This window comes from Chelonoidis abingdonii, chromosome 7, assembly GCF_003597395.2.
Source record: "Chelonoidis abingdonii isolate Lonesome George chromosome 7, CheloAbing_2.0, whole genome shotgun sequence".
In the NCBI taxonomy this organism is placed as follows: Eukaryota; Metazoa; Chordata; order Testudines; family Testudinidae; genus Chelonoidis; species Chelonoidis abingdonii.
In genome coordinates this window covers 31170797-31192222 of record NC_133775.1, presented here as the reverse complement: position 1 = coordinate 31192222, position 21426 = coordinate 31170797, and the positions used below count along the sequence as shown (strand labels likewise).

The following is a 21426-nucleotide window of genomic DNA, read 5'->3' as shown; positions in this document are numbered from 1 at the left end:
GTGCTACATTTCCTCTCCAGCTGTCAGCCTGCTTCCAGAAAGACCGCACAATGAGAGAGTGATATAACCATGGGTAGGGACAACAGAAAAGCAATGAGAGACACAGACAGAAATAATAAAACACAGCAAGAAGAGAAACAAGATTTCCTTTACCAAGAATGGTTTTGCACATGTGAGCCACCAGAATTTACAGATAAGCTACCAATATGAGTTTTATAGTGGCCCATTGGACTACCAGGCTGCAAGTAGATTTGCTCATTTCCATTTTATGGCTTAGAAAAACTACGATTAGAAAAGTACCTTTTAATAAAATAACTTTCGGTTTAGAATGAAAATGGAAAGCTAGATACTGAAACATTATTTCAAAGAGCATCTGGATGGACATTTGAGAGTCAGGTATTCAGATGGTACTCTAGTGATGAGACTGGTATAAGTGCTTAGAAAGTGAGATCAATTGTCTTTTAATAGCAGCTATTAATAGTCCAGAAAATAAAGAAACATTTTGTTTTCTTTCTCCTGAATAGATGTGATAGTGGAGCTATAAAAACTGGAAAGCTAAGAATAATGGGGGATTTCAGCTATCTCCATATTGACTATGAATGTGTCACCTCAGGATGGGATGCATATATAAAATTTCTAGATATCATTAATGATTTCTTTTTGTATCAGCTAGTCCAGGAACCCACAAACGGAGATGCATGTCCTTAATTAGACCTAAGTGGTTCACAGGATCTGGTCCAAGAGGTGATTATAGCTGAACCCCCTGGCAAAAGCTCCAATACTATAATTAAATTTAACATTCTTGTAGGGGGAAAAATACCAAAGATACCCACCACAGCAGCATTTAACTTCAAAAAAGGGAACTAAACAAAAATGAGGAGGTTAAATGGAAATTAAAAGGAACAGTCAGAAGAGTGAAATGCCTTCAAATTGCAAGAAAACTTTTAAAAAAACACTAAGATAGAGGCTCAAAAGATGTGTATACCTCAAATAAAAAAAAATGCTTTTAGTTTTTGTCTCTCTTGCTAGCTGCTCTTCACATTCTTTTTTGGCCTTCCTAATTATACTTCTGTACTTGATTTACAAAAGTTTGTTCTGTTCTATTTTCCTCAGTAGGATTTGGCTTCCAATTTTAAAAACATGTCTTTTTCTTTCTAACCACATCTGTTTCCTCTGCTGTTTAGTCATGATAGCACTGTTTTGGTCCTCTTCCTGTTTTGTTTGAGTACATCAGAGGCGGGAAGCCTGCCAAACAATCATTGAGGCCATTGGACGACCAAAGTGCTAAAGGAGCATTCAAGGAAAACAAGACCTTTGTGGAGAAGATAAATGAATTATTTGCATCAATCTTCACTGCAAAGGATGTGAGGGAGGTTCCCACACCTGAGCCATTCTTTTTAGGTGACAAATTTGAGGAACTATCCTAGACTGAGGTGCCAGTGTAGGAGTTTTTGGAACAAATAGATAACTTGAACAGTAATAAGGCACCAGGACCTGATGGTATTCACCCAAGAGTTCTTAAGGAACTTAAATATTGCAGAACTACTAACTGTGGTATGTAACCTATTGCTTAAATCAGCCTCTGTACCATATGACTGGTGGATAGCTATTGCAATGCTGATTTTTATAAAAAGCTGCAGAGGCGATCCTGGCAATTACAGGGCAGTAAGCCTAACTCCAGTACCAGGCAAATTGGTTGAAACTAGTAAAGATCAGAATTATCGGACTAATAGATGAATGTGATATGTTGGGCAAGAGTCAATATGGCTTCTGTAAAGGGGAATCATGTCTCACCAATCTACTGTATTAGTATTCTTTGAGGGGGGCCAACAAATGAGGACAAGAGTGATTCAGTGCCCATACTGTATGAGGACTTTCAGAAAGCCTTAGACATAGTCCCTCACCAAAGGTCTTAAGCAAAGTAAGCAGTGATGGGATAAGAGGGGAGGTCCTCTCCTGGATCAGAAATTGGTTAAAAGACAGGAAACAAAGGGTAGGAATAAATAGTCAGTTTTCAGAATGGAGAGAGATAAATAAGCAGGGTTCCCCAGGGATCTGTACTAGAGTAGTGCTATTCAACTTATTCATAAGTGATCTGGAAAAAGGGGCAAAACAGAGAGGTGGCAAAGTTTGCAGATGATACAAAATAGTGAACTGTGAAAGTTAAAAAGCTGGCTGCAAAGAGTTACAAAGGGATCTCACAAAATTCTTAAGTTCTTGTCAAGACCAGTATACAATTGCAGGGAAGCTAAGGAGTCCATGACCAAACCTATATTAGTTGCTATGCATGATTCAGATAAAGTGCAAATGTGGGTCCATAGCAGAGATTTAACAGAGTGAGGGATGAGTTGTTAAGTTATAGAAAGCACAACCCAAGAGCTGTTGTAGAAATAGGCAGAGGGGATAATTCAGTACTACTAGCCTCCGTTACTTTGAAGAAATCATCACTGAGTTGAAATAGATCATGAGAAGTATCAGGAAAGCTGGGAATGAAAAAGTTATCTATTGTGGAGAAGAGATCCAGCTGAGATAGGTTCCTCATTATTGATAATGTTAGTATAGTAACTATTCTCTGGAAGACAAGATCACTTATTTACAGCATTCTACACATGAATGACCACACATACTATGGTATTTCTGCCTACCTCTAGCTATATAAGTCCTTTTGAATTAGCTAATTGTGAGAAATTTTAGTTTTCTTTGTTTCACTGTTTCATTTTATTGTTAATAACAGAGCACACCCACAGAAAAAAGATTCCCACTGCCGTTTCCAAATATCAGTTTATATTTTAAGATCAGTCACTGACAGTGCAATAGTTAAGGTTACACACTATTAAAATTACTCTTAATTGACAAGTAACTGATTAATAATGTGAAAAACAAACAAAATTTGAAACTCAGACCTGAATAGATTGTTCAGAAATATTTCCACTTCCTGATGAAATTCCACTGAATGCATCAATTAGGGCATTAGAATCAACTGTATCTGTGGCATGCAACTTTAAGCCTCCTGAAATGTGATTGTTAAAATAATCAGAACAGTCATTTACTATAAAATACTAGGTTTTTGTTATGTGCTTTATGCTAATTTGGCTGTTGCTATAGTGCACAGTGTTAATCTGATCAATTAAATTTTGTTTCTTTATTATCCTTTATTCATGGGGCAGTGCAGGGAGGACTCCCTGGGTGATGGGGAATCAATTAATACAAACACACAGAGAGTTCCTGCAGAAAGCAAGTCTGACCTGGGAAATGATCCAATCTGTTCACATTTTAACTCCACCTAACTTGGTCTGACTAAGAATTGTCACCTGTAGCACTTCATCAAGTACAGTGTTCACTCATTGGCTGTTCTTGGTAAGTCTGGACTCTGAGCCATGGACCTGTAAAGTGCAATTCCACTCTGAAAAACACCTCTGTAAAAATGACATGGTAGAATTCCAAGATTATTGCTTCTCGGTGACTCAGATCAAATCTGCTTAGTTTACAAATATAACACTTGGGCCTCTTTAGTATGTTCTGAGCCCCCATAATGCCAATGGGAACTTCTGGTGCTCAGTGTCTTTGGAAATCTGGCCATTTATGTCGAACAGTGAGTCCTGCCTGCTGAGACTGGGCTCTGAAAGATCAGCTGGGTTCTTTCTGGCTCACACATCAATCACTTACCACTAAAGAGTCTGTGATCAGAACTTAGTGAACTATTCTGTTACAGTACACAAACTAGAACTGAATTCAGGTTGTTCTCTCACAGCCATGTTGGCTGTATAATGCTAACAAGAATAAAAAGCAGTACAATCTTATTTAAGTTCCTAAAGCAAGCAGATGTGACTCTGAATACACAAAAGGAGCATCTCTATTGACTAAAAAGATGCAATTTATACATAGGGTACGTCTACACTGCACGATTATTTCGAATTAGCTTAAACCGATATTACAAAACAGATCTAATAAAATCGGTTTAGCGCGTCCACAGTGGGATCACCGAATCATAGAGAGATCATATAGATCCATGATACAAAGGCTACCATCGGATTCAGGAGCGTGCACTGTGGGTAACTTGTTTCCTCAGCTATCCATAGTTTCCCACTTCGTGTTGAGAGCCACAGTGCCTGGATGGGCGGAAACATTGCCCAGATGAGTCCCTGGGCACGAGCTCACTCCTCCCTTTGTGAAGGCAGCAGACAACCCTTTGGCGCCTTTTACGCGAGTGCCATTGGAGCAAACGCCATAAGCACAGGCAATCTCCCTTTTTTTTTCACGTGGTGGGTGGGGGGGAATACTGAGGAGACACTGTTCAGAAACACCCCAACACTGTGTTTGAACCTACAGACATTTGGAGCTCAAGCGCAAGAATGCAAAATACTTTCAGAGACTGCTGTTGACTGTGGGATTTAGCTGGCAGAGATACATTGTCCTCCTCATATAATGAGACTATATGAGTCTCTGCTTCCCGTTAACGCTTGTCACGCAGCGCTGTGTATCCGGAGTTTTTTTAAAATCAAGACGCTTTGGCATTTGTGTTCTGTAACGGAGCTGATACAAACGAGATTTGTCTCCCATACGCGATCAGACACTGTATCTTCCGTACGGTCTATGCTGGAGACATCTTTTCGATTCAGACTGCAGTCGCCAGCCGTGCTGATCATGAGCTCCACGCTGGGGCAGCAGGAAAATGTATTCCAAAAGTTTCGCGGGGCTTTTCCTGTTTACCTGCCCGCTGCATCCGAGTTCAGATTGCTGTCAGAGCGGTCAGTGCTGCACTCTGGGATGCGCCCGGAGGCCAATAACGTCGATTTCCGTCCACACCGAACCCCTAATCCGAGTTTATCACTATCGATTTACGCTATCTCTCTCGTTTGGGAGGAGTTCCGAAATCGATTTAAGGAGCCGTTTAACTCGATATTAATGACGACGTTGTGTGAACGGATACAGCGTTAAATTGGTATATCGGCCATTAAACCGATTTAAAGTCGCAGTGTAGACCTGGCCTCAGTCACTATTCAGAGTAAAGCTACATTGTAAATCAGTACATGGAATTCCCATGGTAGGTGCCCTGTACTGCAGCATCACCTAGCACCCATCTGGCTTTCCTTAAAATGGCTGAAGTTGGGTGCAGCTCCAACCCAAAGCAGAGCTGACTGAGCCTCCTAGTTGCAAATATAGAGACTGTGGTTGCTGACTCCTCAGCTGGAGCCCTCCAGCTGTGACTGTTTGTGAGTTGGCCATTATTTAAGTATTTAGGACGCTAATAGGTTTGCATATCACTGCTATGTAAACATCAGAAATAAAATGTTAATCATTTAATCACTGAGCTTATTTTTTTGCTTAGAGGAACATCCACCAATAATATAATTATCAAACCTCACTATTAAGCAGGGTGTTATCAGGATACAGGTTTTTTTTACAGGAAGAACAGATAAAGATAAACAATTGCTCCCAATATTGTTGTGTTTATTCAGCTGAAAATAAACATTCTGTAAATACAACTGGAATTAGTTGACCTTATTTTCTTTTCATATTACAAGCTGTAAACCCCTCCAGTTTTACATTTAATTCTTAAGGTGTGCATGCCAAAAGCAGGATTAGTTTAGAAACTTACTTACCTGTCATGTCTGAAAATTGTTCTAGTTGTAGAGCAGCACTTGGCCCCAAGGTAATGGTGTGAATGATTGATCCACTGTTTTTCACATCCGTAAGGCAACTGCTCATAGTTGTATCCTCTCCATCTGTCAGCAGTACAATTTCAGAACCATCGAGATTAGAGTATTTTTGTTTAATCACCTGAATTGGGAAGAAGATTTCAGGTATTAGCAATAGGACTTTATTGTAAATGTTACCTGCTCTCACAAAGGCAGTGTCTACATCAAGAGAAATTCTTAAAGTGCAAGTGTAAGGCAAAATCTTTTCCTTTTAAGTGTGAATTGTACTGGTGTAGGTGCTATGTCATGTGACAATGGCTGAACTGAAGGTGTCTGAATTACACTGCCTGTACAGGGCAGGATGATTCAGGGGAGAGGTGTCTAGCACACTCCTTACAGCATTCCAAGTAGTAGTAATGTGTGTCTGCCGGCCCCCAGTCCAGGTCCTGCTGCTGCCAATGACAGCATATGCACAAGGCATGTGGAAGCCTGTTGATGCCCATTGAAACTATGGAAAATTATCTTTAATGCAGTTCTGTTCTGGAAAGTAACTTGAGAAGTCGTGGAGCATGAAGGTGCCATTTTACATAACCCCTTTTCAGAATAAAACCATGCTTAAACCAATGTTAAAGTAAACAAAATTTGGATTTTCTAAATGAGAAGTTATATGATTTTGATCTTCTGCACAGTGCCTTGAGATTCCAGCAAAGCATTTTTGTAACATTTTTCTCAAAGCAATCTTAATTTTTTTGCTAGTATAAACATAGCAGGGCCTTGTTAATTACTTAGTTCAATAGGAGCAGTTTCAGGGCCTAACTTGATCAAGCTTCGTAAACCTCTCACTATAAAACACATTTTCCAAACCTTTAATTGTTCTTGTAGCTCTATTCTGAAACCCTTCCAGTTTCCCCAACATCCTCTCTGAAATGTGGACACCAGAACCAGAGGCAGTATTCTAGTAATGGTCTCAGTACTGGTGTACATAGAGGTGATATCACCTCCCTACTCCTACTCACTGTTCTCCTTCTAGTTCCATTTCATTATCACTGCATTCCAGGACACATTCCCCTCAAGTTCTCCTTCACCTCAAATCCTTGGTTTACTCCATAGCAGATTTTAGTTCCTCCACTAGCTGTTGTAGGCAGGTATCTGATAAGATCTCGGCGTACATTCTCACTGACTATTTGTCGTAGACTACATGCAATTTGTGCTGTAGAATGGAATGTGACAATTCCAACCCAGGAACCCATTTCGATAATCTGTAGCAGGAATATCTCTGCAGCTTGGTAGAGACGATTAATGCGGTTATTCTGCAGGTGAAGAAAGGGACATACTTAGAACTATCAAGGCTTTTCAAGAATACAGCAATAACTAATGTTGTTCAGTTTGTACTGATAAATGGGAATGTACCTGTCATACAGTAGATGAGAGATTTGAGAGGAAAATATAGAAAATTAGACAAATACCCAATATCTGGGTACCCCAAACTACCTTACATATCATCCCCAGGCATATTCTTTCCAGACCAGTGGAGATGTGTACTATGTTCTGCTATCATTGAAGGGTATCTGCATATTGAAACATCCAGGAGACATATAACTGCGTCAGCCAAACAGCTTTCTAATAATGTGCTGATATTCCTCACAAATAAGGTTTTCTCTTTCGCATAATTTGTTTAGGTAAAATGGCTGCAGCCTCAGAGAACAGTATTCAACCTACCTATGCTTTAGGATAGCCCCTCTATTTCACAGGTTCTTGGCACTTTCATTGAAATTACCAAATCTTCAAAGAGCTTATTTTAAATGTAAATATTTGAACAGATTTCTGAAAACCAGCTGAGAAAGTTGACCCTTGGAAGTTTTCCTTTCTCTATAAAACTAGCTGTCATTATTCTTGATCTAGTTAAGGATTCTCTTCCTCTCCTATGTTAAGATTAAGGGATGGGCTGATTTATATCTTTTATCTCTGGAAATCTAGTACTTCTTTGCCTCTCAATAGCTTTGGGTTGTATTTGATGCTAATGACAGTAAAATGCTCATAATATTAGTCTACATAAGCTTTTCCAATCTGAAATCTCTCCAGAAGCAGGAATGCTAGCTGTATCAAAACATTTGGTGGTGAGTTGGGGATAGATAATCATCAGAGAACACTACATTCATTTTCACTTATTATCTAGAATTTGAAGTATTATCACTAGAGAGAAAAAGTTGGTGCATTTACATGCTGTGCCTCTGTTGATTGTTGAACTGAAGACCTAAAATATTTGTATTTTAAATAAAACTATAGTGAACACTTATTTATACTATACAATAATATATATGGAGTACATGATAGTGTGATATAGGGGATTTTAATGTTATTATTTCATGATGAAATTTTGAGTGACTATATTTGGTATGACAGAAAAAAGCATTCTTACATACTTTTTTTCCAGACATAAAGATGCCACCATTTTAAAGTGAGATATCTGGGGCCTCTCCAGGACACAAAAGAATGTTGTACCTCCCACAGCGAGGCTGAGGATCTTCTCTTCCCAGAAATACACTGGTGGGAAGGTCCTATTTCTAGCCCTGAAGTTCTGTGAGATATCAAACTTGAAAGTTGTAACATATTTGAGAACAGACATTGTCACTAGCTCAGGACTGAATGTTTGAAACAAATAAATTAGGGATGAGGAAATTCTATATATTAGGGAAAGAATACAACAGAGGTTCATATAAAAAAATAGCTCTTGGAAACTGAGTAGGGGTTTGGAATGTAAGAATAAAAGCTGGGGAGATGGATTTATGGGCAGAAGGCAGGTGAAACTTGAAAAGATACAGGATAAATTGCAAAAACTGTGGCAAACTTATCACATGACTCTCACTTCTATGTGATATTTATACATATGAACACACCTTATTCAGGGAGGTTATATCAGATTTACTTTAAGAATGGTAAATTGAGGCCCTAAACAGATTGAGAGTCTCTTTAAAGGTTCATATCACCTATAGCAGCCTCTGCAAGATGAGAATTGTGCTAAATTTAAATTAAAAAAAGCCTCACCCTGGTTAATCTGGCATCACTTTATGACAACCCAAATTCTTGACTCATTAGGATGAATGATTATGAGAAAAAGCATTTCATTTTTATTTGCTATGCCTAGTGACATATATGTATTTTTAAAATAATTTGAGAGAGTCACATATGAAAAATATCATGAAACTTGCATCTATGATATATTTTCTGTTTTGGGGAAGTAGGGTGAATCTGACAATCTGGATCTGAAACTAAAAAGAGGAGCACAAGTTATATTTTGTAAAGAAAAAGAGACCAAATCTGGCATATCATTTTTAGGAATTTGATGAGTTTCCTTTTCGCAATCCCTAAAATGTATAATGGGAGAAATAGTGGCCTCAATTTTTAATTAAAGACTAAAGGATGATTACGGAAATATTGACTAAAGAAAATACTATAATATACATACACCTGCCTGACTGTTTCTAAGCAGTTCTGCTAAAAAAAAAACAAACTTATGTTTGTTCTTACCCAATCCATGCTCCCAGAAACATCAAGTACTAGACAGACTACTCGGTCTTTGGTCTGCAGCAACGAGAAGGAGGTCTCAAATGGAGGACTTATGCTATTTATTGGAGAGGTGTTACTGAAGTCAGAAGAGTTCATAATTACTTCCCAGGTGCTTTTGTAGTTGCATATTTTGTTCTGCATATTTGTAGCCTTTTCATTATGAGTACTTTGATCACAGAACTCAACCACCTAAAAAAGCCAATTGGAAGAGAAGAATGATTACTGAAAAGCAAGTGAACACATGTGGTAGCAAATCACAGCTATCTATTTTTCCATTGCTCAACCACGAACAATGTCATAAACAGATAGGTAAGGGTTTAATGCTCTTTACCTTAAGGGTTAAACAACAGTAACTGAACACCTGACCAAGAGATCAATCAGGAGACAAGATACTTAAAAAAATCTTGGTGGAGGGAAGTCTTTGTGTGTGTGTTTTCTTTGTCTGTTGTCTCGTCCTGGGTTCCGAGAGTGACCACACGAGTACCTACAGGCTCTTAAGTTTCTGTCCAAATTTAGTAACGTACAAAAGTAGAAAGGCGGTTTAGTCTTTTGATTTGTTTCTTTATTTTGAAAAGTGTATTTGTTGAAAGGTTTAGGTGTATTTTGCTGGAAAGATTTTTAATTTGTATGTATGCAAATTACTCTCTCTAGTGTCATAAGCTGAAAGACCCTGTAAATTACATCTTGATTTACAGAGATAATTTTTACTTTTTATTTCTTTTATTAAAAGCTTTTGCTTTTTTAACGACCTGAGTGATTTCCCCCTTGTTAAGGCTCAAGAACTGGCGTCGGTACTCGCCAGGGAAATTGGTGGGAGAAGGGAGAGAGAGGAGGAGGGGGAAACGGTGAATTCCGTCTTAGTTTTAGATTTCACGGAGTTTGAATCTGTATTGCCTCTGGATGAGGGGAAAAGAGGAGGGGGGAAGTAACATTCCTCTCTGTTTTAAGATGCAAGGAGTTTGAATCACAGTGATCTCCTAGTGTACCCAGGGAGGGGAGGATCTAGGAGGAAGAAAGGAGGGAGGGGAATGGTTTATTTCCCTTTTTTGTGAGACTCAAGGGGTTTGGGTCTTGGGGATCCCCAGGGAAGGTTTTGGGGGGACCAGAGTGTACCAGGCACTCCAAGTCCTGGTTGGTGGCAGCACTACAAGTTCTAAGCTGGTAATTAAGCTTAGGGGGATTCATGCTGGTACCCCATCTTTTGGACTCTAAGGTTCAGAGTGGGGTTCTATACCAAAGCAACCACAAATACAGAAATTCTTTGCCTGCTCTAAAGGAAATAGAGAATAACATCCTTCTATGTCCTAGACCTTGGACGAAGTCATCAAAGAAGAGTATTCCCAAAGAATCTGTCTCAGGGGTTACACAGGTATGTCCACACTGCAGTCAGAGGTATGACTGGAGCTCAGCTGGGCATCCACATGCTATCTTTAATCCAGCTAGTTTGGATACAAGTAAAAACGTGGCAGCATGGGCTGTACAAACCCACCCAGAACTCTGGATATATACTCCACATTGCTAGCCTGCACCAGTGTCCATTGCACCATGCCTTTGCTGCTATTTTTAGCTTCGCTAGCTAGATTAAAGCTAGCACCAATGTGCGTACCTGAACTTCCATCATACCTCTGAGTGCAGTGTAGACATACCTGTATTTAATCAGTGTTGTAAGGATGCCCTGGCAATGCAGTCATCATCAGTGTGTTGATACATAAGGCTCTAACTCACCTGGGACACAAAACACTCTGCCAGGAGAAAATCATGCAGCAGGGGAAAAAAGTTTTCAAAATAAAAACCTCTGATCTTGTTGGCTGGCAGGAATACTTTTAAAGAGGATGAACAGTTCACTGTGTCTGTCCCCCACCTTGCTACTCCCAGCTGGGCAGAATTTAGCCCATAGAATATTTTCAAAGCTCCAGAAGTAAGGTGTGGAGTGCCTCTTGCAAGTTGCTGAGCACACTCAATATCCATACATTTTAGTGGAACCTTAGCACATCACAGGATTAGACTGTCACAATGGAATAAACCTTCTCAATGTTGTAACAGAAAATGCCCCAGCTGGGTAACTTTGTTATCTGACCCAAACGGGAGCAAAATTAGCCACGTCAGGGTATTTCTGTACACCTGTGATGGGACAGATAGGACCCACACTGGCAGTGAAAGGGTTAATGAAAACCTATGGACCCAGTTGGCCCCACCCCACTATACCAGCTGCAAATGTCAGGCATGGAGAGAGGAGCTAAAGGAAACTTAGCTAAACTCAGGGCTGCCCAGGAAGAAGAGCAAAACTCCTTCTCCAGAGAGAAGCCTGGTTGCAGATCAGAGTCTGAGCCAGCTTGCTGGCCTGACAAGCTCCTGCTAGAAGAGAAAACCAGATGCTGGGGGATCAGCAGAAGCAAGAACTGTTTGGAGACAAGCCTTGAATAGAAAGGCTGGGTCCCACATAAGTTTCATTAGACAACTCTGTTTTGAGTTGTGATTTTTGTTGTTGTTTTGTTGTTCCTGAGTCCTGTGGAAGGGGTAGAACCAGTGATGAACTGCCAAAATCTTAACAACCATTTCCCTATAAAAAGTTCTGATTTAAGGGATGTGCCACAGTATGTATTTTTTGTACCAATAGGGTTATCGTACGTCTGTATTTTCCCGGGAGGAATTTTTAAATGGACAGCAATTTAAGAATTAAAAAGCATGAAATGTCAGAGAAAATATGGATGCATGTTAACCCTACCTAAAGTTCTTATTTAAAAAGATGGGCCTGAACAAGAAATGAGCTCTGTTTCACATGTGTGGGTCCCCAGATGTGCTAGGGTGTGCTAGGGTGACCAGATGTCCTGATTTTATAGGGACAGTCCCGATTTTTGTGTCTTTTTCGTATATAGGCTCCTATTACCCCCACATCTTGATTTTTCACATTTGCTGTCTGGTCATCCTAGTGTGTGCACATATGTGGGTCCGCCCCCCTCACTGAAGCCCTGGGAACTGCAGGGCACCAGTGGATGTGGGGCTGGCTGCAGACAGGGGTGTGGGGCAGGGCTAGCTGGAGGCAGGAGGTGCAGGGCTGGCTGCAGGCAGGGCAGGGGGTGCGGAGCTGGCTGGAGACAGGAGGGTGTGGGGTTGGCTGGAGATGGGGGTGCTGACTGCAGGCACGGCAGGGGATGCAGAGCTGGTTGGAGATGGGGGGTGTAGGGCTGCTGGAGACAGGGGTGTGGGGCTGGCTGGCTTCAGACAGGGGGTTGTGGTAGGGGTTGGCTGGAGACAGGACAGGGGGCGTGGCAGGGGCTGGCTGTGGGCAGTGGGTGCGGGTACTCATGGGAAGATGAGCAGCAGGATGCAGCCCAGGCCCAGCAGAGCAGCCGGGGACACACCAGGCAGCAACGGGAGCCCCAGGGCCAGGAGTCAGGGGAGCAGCAGCAGCAACAGGGCCAGGCGGCGGACCACATGGCTCCTGCAGCGCAGTGCCCCCGGTGGCCGGAGAAGGAATTACACACTTCCCAGCTGGAGTCCATCAAAGTCGCAGTGCCCCCTCCTCTCAGTGAAACAAGTTAACAAACGGTTCTAAAACCACTTCAAAATTTAACAACCAGTTTGCACAAACCGGTGCAAATTGTCTCCAGCTCACCAGTGGGTAGGACTCACGTGAGCTTTGGCTGGAGGGCAAAATCAATGCTACTTTGGACCTTGTAGACATAGCAACATATCAGCAGAGACCTGCAGTTAGATGAATCATACCCCAAGAGGCCACAAGGGGGCACTACAGAAGCAAACCATGCAGAACAACTTGGGGGAGGATGCAGGCACAGACATAGCACCGGGGGAAAGGGAAAAGGGAAGACAATCAACACACGTAAGGAAGAGACTCCCCAGCAGTATGGACATGGAGCAACTACTGAAATCAATGGTAGAGTGTAACACCCAGCAACACCAGCAGCAACAGCGGCTCCTACAGCAACTGGCCACTCAGCAACAGCAACTGACTTGAGACTTAGCTGCTCAATAGCAACAGCAACAAAGGTTGGTGCAACAGGGCATGACCTGACTGCAGCCTCCCACAATGGCCAGGCTTCCACCATGGGTCTGGTGGACATAGACCTGGCCTTGGCCCTCGTGCTGGTCAGATTCATGAAGATGAGGCCTGAAGATAATGCAGTGACTTTTCTTAAAATTTTTCAATAGGTGGCAGCCAGGGGCAGCTCTAGACATTTCGCTGCCCCAAGCACAGCAGCATGCCACGAGGGGCACTTTGCTGGTCGCCAGTCCCGCGGCTCTGGTGGACCTCCCGCAGGCATGCCTGCGGGAGGTCCCCTGGAGCCGTGGGACCGGCGACTGGCAGAGCACCCCCTGCGGCATGCCGCCCCAAGCACGTGCTTGGTGTGCTGGGGCCTGGAGCCGCCCCTGATGACAGCATGGTGGCCACCAGAGCACTGAGCAGTCTTACCCATCACCTACTTGACCAGGACAGAACCACAGGCTGCCTATTGTGTGCTAGACCCAGCGATAGCATGGTGATACCGCTCTCTCCAGACCTTCTCCTTCTGTGTCTGGCATAGGACTGGGTTGCTCACTGAAATGCAGATTTTTTTCTCTCAGTAAAGGAGAGCTTTAGGGCAAAGCAGTGCCCTAAATAAGATCCTTTGTGGGTGGGTGATGCCCCAAATAGGCCTGGCAATGACAACGTTAATGAAAGCCTGTTGATCCACCTCACTATACTTCAGCAAATGTTGGACATGGGGAGGGAGGACTGGAAATGTTGCTTGGAAAGCAGAGGGGAAGTTTTTCAGGCAGAGTGATGGATGGAAAGAGGCTTGGAACTGTGAACAAAGAAATACCTCCTGTTGTTTGATTCCTGCTATCTTTAGAGTAACAGGACTTTGTGTATATGCTTTGTAAACAAACAGGATTGCATCAAAGAAATACTTTACTCCATATCAGTTGCTCCTAATGGAAACAACCTACAATACCCCAAATATCCAATTGGATCAAAAAGCAGCAACAATACTTACAGAAGGGAGGCTTTGCATGTACATTATAGATGCTGGGGAAATTTGTGTTTTATCTGGTATAAATTTACATCCAGCTTCATATAGCTTTGTTTGTTGATCATATTTGCATTCTCTTGTCATGCAGCTCTTTCCCGTGCAGCTTTGGAGTATATATTTACCAGTGACATCAGCCGAACATCTGAAGGAAGGTGAGATAGGAAGAGGCTTAGCTAACAAGCCACATATAATCAACGAATAATAATCTGTTATTTATTATTTGAATCATAGTAGATCCAAAGCCTCCAAACACGATTGGCATTAGTTAGAAACCATTGGCAGTGGATGAATCACGGACTTGGGGAGGCTAGCCTCCTGGCTGCCCCATCCCTTCTGCCTGGGGCCCTGCCCCTCCTGCCCATCTTCCCCCGCTGGAGCTGAGAGGCCTCCCCCCATTCCCAGAGTGCCCATAGGTGAGCAGCACAGCCCAGCCCCCAGCCCCAGAGCAACAGGCAGGCGGGCAGACAGGCAGCTGAGTGCGGCCCCCAGAGCGATGGGCAGGCAGCATGCCCCACCCCCCTGGAGCGCCCAGTGGGTGGGCAGTGCAAGCACCGGCTTCAGTCGCCCAGAGTCCCTGGCTGCAGGCCGGCCCCCACTAGCCCCAGCTGGTGCAAGGGTGCTGGAGCCCTCCCAAGAGTGGGAGGTCCGGAGGCTCCCACCCAAGGTGGAGGCAGAAGCAGTCCCCTGCCCATGTCACCAGCCCCCTACCCAGGGCAGGTGGAGAAGCTGAGGCTCCCCACAGCTGCCCGCATAGCTCTCCCCAACCTGGCTCTGGCCAGGGTGCAGGGCTTCAGCGCCGCATTCTGGCCATTATAAGAGCTGGGTGGGCAGCTGTGGGCAGGTGGAGGGTCCGTGGCTCTTACCATGGCCAGGCTGCAACTCTGAGGCTTACCCTGGCCAGAGCTGATGTGGAGTCATGGATCCTTCTCCTGCTCCAGGCAGCCGGGCAGTGGGGACACGGGACGGGGGCTGCTCGTAGTCTCCCCACCCCCCATCCTCACCCTGGGTAGGTGGAGGGTCTTAAGGGGGGAAGAGGAGGGGTGGGGGGGGGTCCAGCTAGGCCCGTCCACATTCAAAAAGTGGGAGGGCTATGGCCCACGGGTCCCTCCTAGTTCTGGCGCCAGTGGCCTGAGGTCCCTGCCACAGGAGAAAGAAGAGCCACAGCAGAGCACGTCCGGAAGCAGGAGGGGGTCTGGGGGAGGAATGTGGGTGGGACCACACAGGCAGTTTGGATAAGCTTAGCCTTTCCCTGCCTTTGATACCCACTGCCCATGTTAGACACCATCTCTGCTCCAAAGTCTTTACAATCTAATTTACAAGTGGTCACAATAATAATATACTGGTAGTCTTTTTTTTCCAGAGGCATCCTCAAGAAATTTATTTATAGGTTGTGTGTCAAACACCATCTATGTGAAGAATAACAGTGCAAGTGCCTCCACTACTCCATCAATATGCCTCAATCCAGACATGAAGGACCCTCTCCTGAGGTGAACTGGTACTAGCTTCTCCATGCCCATTCAATCACAGTCTCTGGGGACAGACTTCTAGGGCTAGAGCTCATCCAACACTCTGATCACCCAGGTACTAGCTATTCCCCCTGGAGTGGACTTAACTGGGAGATGGGTGCTCAATGGCTTAATTAGACACAGGGCTGATGTGCTAATGAGAGCAATCAACCCATCATCTGGGAGCAGTTAAGAGGCAGGAAGGAAGTGCACAAAGGAGGCTGCCAGGAGATACAGGGGCTCACCATGAGGAGATCTTTCCCTCTGCCATCCCAGAGAGTGGGCTATGGGGAAGTTTATGTACATGGGTATGTTACTGCCCAAGGCTGTACTGATAAACTGGTGGAGGGGACCTAATAAATAACACACTCATGGTTATAAACCTGGAAAGTGTCCAGACGGTTTGCAGTGTTTGAAAGGGCAGAGCACGGAGCCTTGTCACAGTCTCTTTCAGTGGTGACTGCCAATTAGAGTGCCAATTTCAGTACAGAAGTTTGGTGATGTTGATACTTGTCCATTAGGAATTGGACTGAAAACAGCAATTCTTCCACATTGGTCAACAAGTGACTGGCAGATGTAATGAATTTTAGGCGCTACCAAACTGGTTCCAGTTCAGATCAGTGTCTGAGAGGTGAAAAGTTCTGTATCCCATTTCAAACCCTCTGAGATATCCAGTCTCACTCTGTTTTTTATTCTCATTGACAGAGTTGTACATTAAAAAACAACAACTTTAGATACGCAGAATCTAGAGAACATTATCATTAGATAGTAATAGCGCTAAAACAGGCTAATAATGGGGTGTATCCTTTGACCATGTCCCTTTTAAATATTTAAATAACACTAAACATGAACTGATAAGAATGTTTTGGAACTTTAAGGATCTCCCCCACTCCCCCAAGGAACTTGAGAAAACATTCTTATTTACTAGATGCTAACTGCTACTTGACAAAGCCAGTGTAAATCAGAATGTAGAGAACGGGAACTCAAATCTGTATTTGCATCTAAATTAAAAACTTATTTAGTGGTAAAAATGTGATGCATTACAAAATGATAGTGATAATTCAATGAGACTGATCTCTGGGCAGCAATATTGTTAATTAAACATTGTCCTATAGCTTCTTTTTTAATCCTATGAACAACAACACAACAAGACTCTTCACATAGGGCTCAAAGTACAGATTGAACACAGATATCAAGTATGCGCCAAGTATCACTGAGCTATTTAAAATTTCAGCAGCTGAAGACAAAATATAAAACATTGATACCTAGTTGCTTCAACACTTGCATTTCCAGAGTTTACAGACACATAGAAAGGTGCATCATTATTGTATTCATCAAATACTCCCCAACGAAGATGGGCCCATTCATGGACAAAAACTTTAGCTGTGGAAGAGCAGGAGCATATGTGAATTCTAAATACAACACTTTAAAGTTTACTTTATATTTCCATAGAACATTTAAACAAATTTAGGCCCAATCCTTGTGCCCCCACAGAACTCACTGTGGGATCCGGCTTGAAACTCAAATAGATCACTATGTTTAGATTAACCCTCCCAGAACATTAACAGACCTAAAGAAAAGATCTGTTTCCATACAATAGCTTCTGACTGTTCCAGGTATCAAGCAAGGTTTCTCATGTTACCCATGTCTTTTAAAATCATAATTCTTGGCTCTTATATAACACAAAGGAAAAGGTGTATATTAGAAAACCATAGAGAAGTTAGTTTAACTTCAGTTCATGGTAAAACTAAGGATTACGTAGATAGTTGAAGGCGGAAAAAGTGTAAAAGGTTAGACAACCAGAATACTTTTGCAGAAAACCAAACGATCTCACCAAGACAATCTGCCCCTTTCTTGCAGGTGTTGATAAAGCCATTGACATAGAGACTGTGTATAATGTTGTCTAATTAAATCTTTCAACTAAAGATGGGCCAAGGAAGCAGAGCTCAGATCAGATTAAGTTTAAGCCAGAATTCAAGGTTTGAGTTCAACGCTTCACTTGGCTAGAATTTGGGTTTATATTTGACTTAACTAGAATCCAATGAATTACTCTAAGGAGATTTTTGTCCCAAACTGCCAGAAATCTGATGAGAAAGACTGTTCTGGCGAGATTTCCACCATTTTAGGTCAACAAACCTCTACATTTTTGATCCAAGCTAATGCAGGTTTGTCTTGGATTTGAATCCAAATAACCTTGCACCTTTACCAGGGTTCAGATTTGAGGGACTGGTTTTGACCTAGCTCCATTTTAAAAGAAACACATAAATGATTGATTCTAACTTGTGTATGGAACAGAGATAAATAAATTGGACAGTATATTGGTTAATAGGAGAAAGTCATTGTTAATGACAGCAGGTTACACTGCACAAAACTGAGAAGTCTCTGCTGAGGCTTTTAATTTGCTTATTAATGGCCTCACATAGGCAAGCCCATGCAGTCAAAAAACATGCTGATGAAATCAAAATGGGAATATTGTTCATTCCTTGTGACTGTGCACTTACAAGAAGGGTAGTTGGGCAAATGTGACTTTCAGAAGTTCCAATATAAACCTTCACGTCCCCAGAGCATGATCCGCTCATGAGAGTTTGGTCTATTCTAGAATCCTCTGGGACGGGTTTTACCTGCATGCTCACCCACCTCAACTCTCAGATTAGTTTACTGCACTGTAATGTTAGGATATAAATTATTTCCAAGTCAAAACAATGATTTAAGAAGAAAAACAACCTTCTTTTATTGTAAAATTAGTAACCAGAATTTTTAAGAGACTGGTAATTTTTGGTGTCCTCATTTCTGAGTGTTCATCTTAAGACTCATCCAGGGAGCCTCATGTTCAACACTGTGTGAAAAAAACAGGCTCTTTTAAAGTGTTGCAGGTTGGGCAATCAAAAACTGAGGCATCTCAAATTACTAGTCACTTTGGAACATCTTGCCCGTTGCATATTTATAACAACAAAAGCAAAAAATTAAGGTCTAATAGATGGTGCTACCTCGTGATCCATAGATGTTATACAAATTGTCATTTAACAGGAAGTCTGGAGTGAAATGAATGTATCGTCCCTTTTCCCCACATCCTCCATATTGCAGCGTGTAGGGATCGTCTCCGTATTTCAAGAAAGGATTAGCCACGATAACGTCTGCCTAAAAATAAAATAGCCCTTGGTTAAAGAGCAGCAGAAAATGGAAGGTGGCAGGTGATTCTGTTGAATGGGCTCATCTGCAGCTTTTACTCACGGAACACTCCCATTGATTGTTTCCCTGGGTAAGGACTGCAGGACTGGGCACTAGAGGGCAATACAAATTCTAAAAATAGCAATTTATATTCCCTTGTTATTTGAAAAACTTAGGGCTTGTCTACATGGTGGGGTAACACACTGTGGGGGTGGGGCTGATTTTTAAAGTGCAGCACTACTTAAAGTGCATTAGGAAACATTTAGTGCACACTAGCAGGGTTTACAAGGCTCAATTACTGAGCAACATGTTAATGTGTTTTAGAAATCATACCTCCATAGTGTCCACCTTGTAGACAAGACCCTATGTCTTAAGCATATGAACACAACAAATACTTTTGATTTGTAATGAGCGCTTTAAGTCTTACCTTATCATATGACTCTGTTTTTACACTTAAATACTCAGGTTTTGGCAGCCAGTGCAGAGGAATTATAATTTTTACAGCCTTGAAAAAAAATCTGTTTTGTAGCATTGAACAAGTAAGTAGAAGCCTCTTTGACCATGTCCTGGTAGGGAAAGAAAAGAAAAGTTTTATGAATTAAAAACTGAACAGTAGAGGCAATGAGTAGTTTAGCCTTGCCAGCAAAGGAGGATACATAAAGTAACACTCAGTATGTGAAGACATAGAAAGAAACCAACCTTGGCCAAGGGAAGGACTGGGACAGATTATTTCCCTCATGGAGCAGGGAGAGACCAAATTGTAACTCTGAAAGACTCTGGATTGCTCCTACGGGAGTAGAAATATACACCACCCCTTGCTGAGGGCTTATGACAAAAATCACAACCTATCTCTGAAAATAAAACCTGAGAGAGATCCTTTCAAACATGAAATTTCCTCAAAAAAGTTACATAGGCTTGAGGTGAAGGATGGTTCAGTCCTGGACCAGTCCTTTTCATTAATCTGTGGTGCTTGATAAATCAAATAGAATAATAAATAGTAATAACCTGTGGTTTCCTTTTTCTTCTCCCTGGGAGTCCTCATTTCTCTGCTCCACTTCTATTAGGTTCTAGTTTCTTCCTGCCTCTACAGTGGGCACTACTTTGTCACTATTTGCCTGTTCCCCTCCTCCTTGATCCTTCCCCACCGCTCCTGAGTAGTTTGGGGGTCACTAGTTAATGGCTATGCCTGCCTCAGTTTATTGTTCTCTTTGCAGCAAGTGAATGCTCAATGACCAAATCATGTGATCATGGAGCAAAGATCTACACTGTGACACTGAGAACTTAAAAAAATAACTAAAACCAGAAATATATATATATACACCCCCACCCCCATACATATACACACATCAAGGGTTTTTAAGAACACAGTGAATATCTGCAAGGGCTGGGGGAAAGGAGGGATAAAAGCAAATGGCAAACATTGTAATGGAGATGCAGTAACTGGCAATTAAATATCCATGTTCCGGAGATTCTCTAGTCCTGGAGTCGGCAACCTTTCAGAAGTGATGTGCTGAATCTTCATTTATTCACTCTAGTTTAAGGTTTCGTGTGCCAGTCACACATTTTAACGTCTTTAGAAGGGCTCTTTCTATAAGTCTATAATATATAACTAAATTATTGTTCTATGTCAAGTAAAGAAGGATTTTAAAATGTTTAAGAAGCTTCGTTTAAAATTAAATTAAAATGCAGAGCCCACCCCCCCAGACAGGTGGCCAGGACCCAGGCAGTGTGAGTGCCACTGAAAGTGAGCGCGTGTGCTGCCTTTGGCATGCATACCATAGGTTGCCTACTCCTGCTCTAGTCTAAGGTACTCATGTTTTGGAAAAAAGTAATTAAGAAGGGAGTGATACATAGAATCAGCCTGACTCTGAGCCATAATGTTTCTTCTAGAGATGAGTACAGTAATTTCATTAACAGCAGCACTTGAATAAAAATTCAAGCTAAGAACAAATTTAGTAGCCATAGAATTGATCTAGTTCCCATGAAAATAAAAAACAATAAAAAAAACCCAATCCTTGACATTAATGGGGACTGGAACTGGTCTTTTAAGATTACTGCTAATCTAGAGGTAGAAATAACCTGGAAGTCTGAATATCACTGACTGACAAATATAAAAATGTTCTTACCTGTATGTTTCTAATGATATTGGGATCTTCTGGTAACTCAGGGTTAATTGCAATAACAATATCCTCATAGCCACCATTTTTCAGCTGTACCATAGAACCTCTCACCACAGGTACTAGAAATAAAAGAGCCAAGCTCTTAAACCCTCTCATTGTCCCGTTCCCCACAATTTTTTGTTATGAAAATGATGGCACAGCAGTGCTATTTATACAATTGCTTATTTACACAGAAGAGTTTGTACATTTTATGGCAAGTACCAGTATATATGGATGTGCGGTGTAAATCAAGATTGCATAACTGCCTTCAATCTGATAGTGTCAGGTTATACATTAATACACTAGGGAAATTCCTAAAGACTGTAATAATATAAATCTGGACTATTTCCTCATC

General features: G+C 42.1%; 1 protein-coding gene across 1 annotated transcript in view; it reads right to left on the bottom strand.

The window, feature by feature from the left end:
* LOC116824168 (calcium-activated chloride channel regulator 1-like) overlaps positions 1 to 21188 on the bottom strand; it is a 30086-nt gene extending 8898 nt beyond the window's left edge. Inside the window, 10 exon segments of the mRNA XM_032779264.1 lie at positions 2904 to 3010; positions 5604 to 5781; positions 6725 to 6949; positions 9168 to 9395; positions 14204 to 14381; positions 17010 to 17127; positions 18732 to 18882; positions 19340 to 19433; positions 19435 to 19478; positions 21039 to 21188. Of these exon segments, the coding sequence (XP_032635155.1) occupies positions 2904 to 3010; positions 5604 to 5781; positions 6725 to 6949; positions 9168 to 9395; positions 14204 to 14381; positions 17010 to 17127; positions 18732 to 18882; positions 19340 to 19433; positions 19435 to 19478; positions 21039 to 21188 (1473 nt within the window).
* Positions 21189 to 21426: the final 238 nt, after the last annotated feature.